General features: G+C 39.5%; 1 protein-coding gene across 1 annotated transcript; it reads left to right on the forward strand.

Annotated features, from left to right (window-relative positions):
* Positions 1 to 3,155: 3,155 nt before the first annotated feature.
* Positions 3,156 to 6,524, forward strand: LOC108753232. Its single transcript, XM_018494646.1, has 4 exons — positions 3,156 to 3,640; positions 3,974 to 4,155; positions 4,323 to 6,221; positions 6,280 to 6,524. Exons 1-4 carry the CDS (start codon positions 3,156 to 3,158, stop codon positions 6,522 to 6,524), a joined length of 2,811 nt encoding a protein of 936 aa, XP_018350148.1.
* Positions 6,525 to 6,581: the final 57 nt, after the last annotated feature.

The following is a 6,581-nucleotide window of genomic DNA, read 5'->3' on the forward strand; positions in this document are numbered from 1 at the left end:
ATAAACCCCGTTATTATAATATAAACCTCGTATATTTGGAAGAAGATTTGCACTGTCTCCTACAGCTTACAAATACCTGGATGTCGGAATCGTCGTGGAACCTGTGTCTTTTGTGAAAATTGCAATTGGCAACAACCAAGATAACAACCAATCTTACCTCGTGCAATGTGGCAGGCTTTCGAAAGACGTGCGGATATTGAGCGGTTCATGCAATCAATCGCACCTTCATCATTATTGGTACAAGATCTTGTGATAGAAATCGTAAAAATGCGTGATGTGAAATCGTAATGATGCGTGATAGTTCAAATTAACATTGCGCGAAACATGTCTGTATATGAAGTCGTCAACCATGTTCAAACTCTTGATGTTCAAACTCAAACATTACGTCGAGAATGTATATTGTGCCAGTATACGCATATCGTCAATGAAAAATTAAAATATTTCGTAACACTTTTAGATGAAAATTGTATCATCGATAAATGTGATGCTGTAGATTTTTTGCGTAAAATTTATAATAAAAAATCAAATATAGAGTGTGAATTAATAGTTTATACTTTAGATAATATTGTAAACAGTATGAAAAGTAAATTTTATTGCTAATCGGAAGCAGGTGCTTAAAATTCGTTTGAAATTAATTAAATTAAATTAAATTAAATGAAGTTTCTGCTTATAAATATTGTAAGAGTTATATAATAAGAATTATACATATATTGTAAAATTTCATTATATATAAAAGTAAACGCATATTTAAACTATATATCTAAGTGTATGACATTATTCATTCCTTTCTTATTATCGCAGCGCTATCATATTCCGCGCTATCATATTCCACCATTTACGTAATCCATCGTCCTATGTTTATATAAACAGCGATGCCGTCGACCGGGACCTTCCCCGCGCTGCCCTCTCCTCCGCGCCAACGAGTATTCCTCGCGCCTCGCGCTCCTCCTCAGAGGACCAGGCTTAAAACCGCCCTATTCCTACTTTTCATAAAAGATCAGTCCGATTGAAGTATCAATCACCGATTTCAAAAGTAGAAATTTCAAGCTTTAAAACGCTTTATCAAACATCTCGCTACGATGATTGTTCAATGTATTATTGCTATTTAAATATATTAAAAATTTATTAAAAAACTTAGCGGCCAAGTTTTTTTTTGCATGTGAGTTTGTAAAATAGTACTGCCGTCAAAATGTCAATATTTGGCAGTACTATTTTACGACGATAGAAACAGCTATAATATAATCTTTTTGAGTACAGTTGTTGTCTTAGAGCTGAATGAATATCATATATTTACACACAGATCGAAATGATATTGAATGATTTAAAGATAGTAAATAAGATGTTAATATTCACACGAGATAAACACATTCGATCTTTTCATACATGAAATGTACGTTTACATATTTTGCGCAATGTAAAATCTATTGTTTTTTATTTCATGTTCCATTACAACTGTTTATAATTTTTAAACAGGACTCGATCTCAAATAAATTTATTTAAAATACACATTTTAAGTAAAAAAAAATTAAAAATTAATAATAATAGTTATTTAGTATTTATTATTTAAAATAAGTCCATGTTGATTTTCCACCTGGTTCGCGAAGGGTTAATACTATTAAGTATCAATTATAGACTGTAGCTATAAAAAAAAAACTGAATATATTATATTTAGAAATGTTATATTCATACAAGGGTGGTCCCAGAAGTACCCGACCTGACGTACAAATGGCGGTTGTTGTATAAAAAAAATCACTGTAGGGGAAAGCACCAACTTTCTAAAGCTTAACTATGAAGTTTGAAGACGCTACGTTGTTCAGTATTTGTTTGGCAGCCATCAATAGTGGACGATCTCGGTGAATTTGCAAAGATGGAAAAAATTGGTCATCGTTATGTGATACAATACTTTCATTTGAAAGGTCTTAGCCCAACCAATATCAAAGCCGAGCTGGATTCTACTCTGGAGGAGTCTGCTCCTTCGTTTACAACAGTAAAATATTGGGTGGCAGAGTTTAAACGAGGCCGTACGAGCTGCGAAGACGAACATCGCAGTGGTCGACCAAGTGAGGTGGCCATTCCAGAAATGGTGAAGAAAATCCACAAAATGGTATTGGGTGACCGTCGATTGAAAGTGCGCGAGCTAGCAGATGACATGGTAAACATTTCAAAAAGTGCTGTACATCGCATATTGGCTGAAAATTTGGAGATGAGAAAGCTATGAGATGCGCAAGGTGGGTGCCACGCTTGTTCACAATCGAACAAAAGCAGCGTCGAGAGGATGTTGAGTTAAAGTTCGAATTGCTTCCCCACGCACCCTATTCGCCAGATTTAGCCTCCTCGGATTATTTTCTCTTTCCAAACTTGAAAAAATGGCTCGGTGGTAGAAGATTTACCAACAATGAAGAGGTGGAGTCTGCGGTTAATGGCTATTTTGAGGAGTTCAACGGTTCTTACTATAAACAGGCCATCGAAGCTATTGAACATCGCTGGGAAAAGTGTATCGAGCTAAAAGGAGACTATGTTGAGAAATAAAGATATTTTTTCCCAAATTTTTTGTGTTTTCTTTGTTAGATCGGGTACTTCTGGGACCACCCTCGTATATTCAAATAAACAAAATCATTAAAATATTTTATAATTAAATACTATTTGAAACGTGGACTTCCGGTCGAGGTGAGTTACAGAGAAGACATATTTTGCGCACTTCGTGGGGAAAATTAAAGTTTTCGTAGCTGTTAAGGAATTGCCCTGCGGGGAGTTTTTGTTATAGGGACGAGAGTCGTTAAACCGAGAGCTAGGCAAAAAAGTAGCTCGCTTCATCAGGAAACGGGCTAATGGTGGTAAAAGTAGACGGAACAAGGGGAACATAACCTACAACTGGCATAGGTCTCCAACCGAGAACATCGTGGTCCAGGTGGCCTGAAAGCCTGTATTGGGTGCATAAGATAAGGAGTGGTCAATAGGGGACAGGAGTGCAGTGGGTGAGCCTTGCATAAGTCGGAAGGGAAAAAGTAATTAGGCTCGGCGCACGTGGCAGAAAAACCAAGGTGCGAAGCAAAGGGAAGTGACGGAAGAAAAGGGGGAAGAGGCGTGGGGAGAGTCGGAGAAGAAGAAGTAGGGACAGAACGTCACGAAGCGCGAGCGCGTCTCGGGAGTAGGGAATGAGCGAGAGTTTGGAGAAAGAGAGAGAAGGAACCTTCCTAGCAACGGAAGAGTCTAGAAGTAGCCGAGCGGAAAGGTGGGTACAGTCAGGGGAGGAGTGGGGAACAAGATCGAAGGACGGCAACGGCGGTGAACGTCAGAGGCGAAATACGAGTGGAGAGAAGGGAGCGGGGAAGAGAAGAAGGCCCACGAAAGCGGAGCTGCTAGGAAGGGAAAGGAGGGATAGTAGTGTAGTGAGCATTCCAAGCTCGTGGTTCTCGAGAAGGGGCAGAGCGTGTGAGTCGGAAGAAAGTGAAGACGAACAGCAAGCCGCGAAACGAAAGAAGGAAGGAAAGGCAGGAAAATCGCCAGAACAGCAGGGAGATTCAGAGGAGAAGAAAATGGCGAATTTAGAGGAGATAGAAAAAATGATGGAGAGACAACTGCAGCGGCATAAGGATGATATGATGAAGATGATAAGAAGAGAATTAAAAGAAGAGATGAAGCAAATAAAAACAGAATTTGAGAAATTTAAGGAGGAGGAAAGGGAAAAGATGGAGAAGTTGAAAGAAGAAAATGCAGATTTGAAGAAAAGAGTGGAAGAAATAGAAAAAAGAAGAGATGATCAAGAAAGAAGAGATAGAAGACTAAATGTAGTTATGCGGGGTGTAGAGGTAGAGGGGGGAAATATGAAAGATGCTGCTGTAGGGGTTTTGAAAAAATTAGGGGGGTTAGATAAAGAAATTAAAATAAGAGAAGTTTACAAGATAGGGAATAGAATGAATGATAGAATGAATGATAGAACGAATGAGAGTGTGCTGCTTGTGAAACTTAATAGTTTGGATGATAAAAAGGAGATCATGATTAGGAGAAATAAATTGACAGGTACGAAAATATATGTAGACGATGATCTAACGAAGGATGAAAGAGAAAGACAGAAGGAGATTAGATTTTGGGCGAAGAGAGAGAAAGAGAGAGGTAGGCGAGTAAAAGTGGGCTTTGGGAAAGCGTGGATGAATGGTAAAGAATATGTGTGGAGTGAAGAGCGCAAGTGTATGAATGAAAAGATTTTTTAAGCAAGCGTGCTCACAATTGGGTTAAAAAGAGAAAGGGGGGGAAACAGAAGGGAAAAGCAACGGAAGAGGGAGAGAAACGAAGTATAAAAGGGGTATTCTGGAACATCGCAGGATTAAAGAGAAAAGACGAAGATTTTTGGGATTTTCTGAAAGATTTCGATGTGATTGGTTTGAGTGAGACATGGGTGGAAGAAGCTGGGTGGGGGAAGATAAAAGAAAAAATGCCAGATGGGTGGAGATGGAAATGTCAGCCAGCGAGGAGGGAAAAGAAAAGAGGGAGAGCGATGGGAGGGATAATAACGGGGATAAGGAAGGAAATAGAGGAAAGAAGTAGAAGTGAAGAGGAAGTAGAGGGGATACAGCAGAGAGAGGTTGTTGTAGATGAGGAGAGGTGGAGAATTGTTACAGTATATAACAAAGAGGGAAGTAAGGAAGAATTAGATAGATTAAAAGAGATGATAGGAGAGAGGGAAGAAGAAAATATGATAATAGTAGGAGACTTTAACGCAAGAATTGGTAAGGAAGGGGGTTTTTGTGACCAAAATGGCGAAGAAAAAGGAGAAAATGGCAAAGAACGGAGATCGAAAGATGGAGTGGTAAACAAACAAGGGTGTGAGCTGGTGAAGGTAGTGGGAGAAAGAGGGTGGTTGATACTGAATGGGTGGAAAAAAGGGGATGAAGAAGGAGAGTGGACGTATGAAAAAGCGGGAGGGAAATCAGTGATAGATTATGGAATTGTAAATCTGGAGGCAGAAGAGAAAATTAGATGTTTTGAAATAGGATGCAGGGCAGAATCAGATCACCAGCCAATATTGATAGAGTTAGGAAAGGAATATACAAGGCAGGAGAAGGAAAAAGAGAGCGAGGCAGAGATGATACAGGATTGGTCAGAGGAGGGCATAGAAATATTTAGGAAAAATATAGAGGAAGTAGAGTGGGAAAAAGGAGAGGGGGGAGGACGATGGGAAGAAATGGAAGAAGTAATGAAAAGAGCACCTAAAATGAAGAGGAAGGGTGGAAGGAAAGAGGTAGGATGGGTACCATGGTGGGATAGAGAGTGTAGGGAGAAAAAGAGAGAGGTTAATAGGGCGGGGAGAAGATATAGGAGAAGGAAGTCGGGATATGAGGAATTTGTGAAAAAAAGAAGGGAATATAGGGATACATGTGAAAAGAAAGAAGTAGAGCATAAGAAGCTTGAGGAGAGAGAGATAGAAAAGATTATAACAGAAGCACAGGCATGGGAATTTATAAATAGGAGAAGGAAGAAAAAGGAGGGAATAAGTAAGGAAATTAAAAGAACGGAGTGGGTAGAGTATTTTAAGACGGCATTAGAGGGAGATGACGAGAGAACGGCAGAAATAGGAGAAAGACGGAATGAATTTAGAAAAGACGAAGGGATAAGTCGGGAGGAAATAAGACTAGAAATAAAAAGATTAAAGAAGGGTAAGGCGGCAGGGATAGATGGGATAAGAAATGAAGCATGGATGATGGGGGGAGATAAAGTAAGTGTAAAGTTAGAGGAAATTTATAGAAAGATTTGGGAGGGAGAGGGATTCCCAGAAAAATGGAGAATAGGAGTGGTAGTTCCGATATGGAAAAAAGGGGATAAAAATGTGGTAGGGAATTACAGGGGTGTCACGCTTACAAGCACTGCGTATAAGATATATGCGAACATTTTAAATAAAAAGTTGGTGAAAGAGCTAGACGAGAAAGGAGGATGGGGCAGAACGCAGGCAGGATTTAGAAAAGGAAGAGGAACAATAGAAAACATAAAGATCTTAAAACACCTAGTAGGAAGAAGACTAAAGGAGAAGAAGAAGGTGTGGGCATTTTTTATGGACCTAAAAGGAGCGTTTGATAAAATAGATAGGAAGGTATTATGGGAAATGATGAGGAGAAGGGGTATCAGTGATGTACTGATAGAAAGAGTAAAAGAAATATATGAGGAGACAAGATGCGTGGTAAGGATAGGGGGGGGAAGTCTCAAAGGAATTTTGGGTAAAAAAGGGGGTAAGACAGGGGTGTCCTTTGAGTCCAACTCTGTTTAATGTATATATCGCGGATTTAGAGGAGGAATTAAGAAAAGGAATAGGAGGAGTAAGAGTAGGAGGCGATAAGGTGTGGTCGCTAGAATATGCTGACGACATTGTGGTGGTGGCGGAAGAAGAAATAGGCTTAAGGTCGATGATAAGAGGGCTACAAAGGTATTTAAAAGAGAAGAAACTAGAGCTGAGCCCGGAAAAGTTATGGTGTTTAGAAAGAAAGGGGGAAGGGAGAAAGAAAGGTACTGGTGATGGGGAAAGGAAAGACTAGAGGAGGTAAAGGAATATAAATATCTAGGATATTGGGTGTCAAGATACGGAGGGGAAA

The sequence above is a fragment of the Trachymyrmex septentrionalis genome, unplaced genomic scaffold (assembly GCF_001594115.1).
Source record: "Trachymyrmex septentrionalis isolate Tsep2-gDNA-1 unplaced genomic scaffold, Tsep1.0 scaffold67, whole genome shotgun sequence".
Classification (NCBI taxonomy): domain Eukaryota; kingdom Metazoa; phylum Arthropoda; class Insecta; order Hymenoptera; family Formicidae; genus Trachymyrmex; species Trachymyrmex septentrionalis.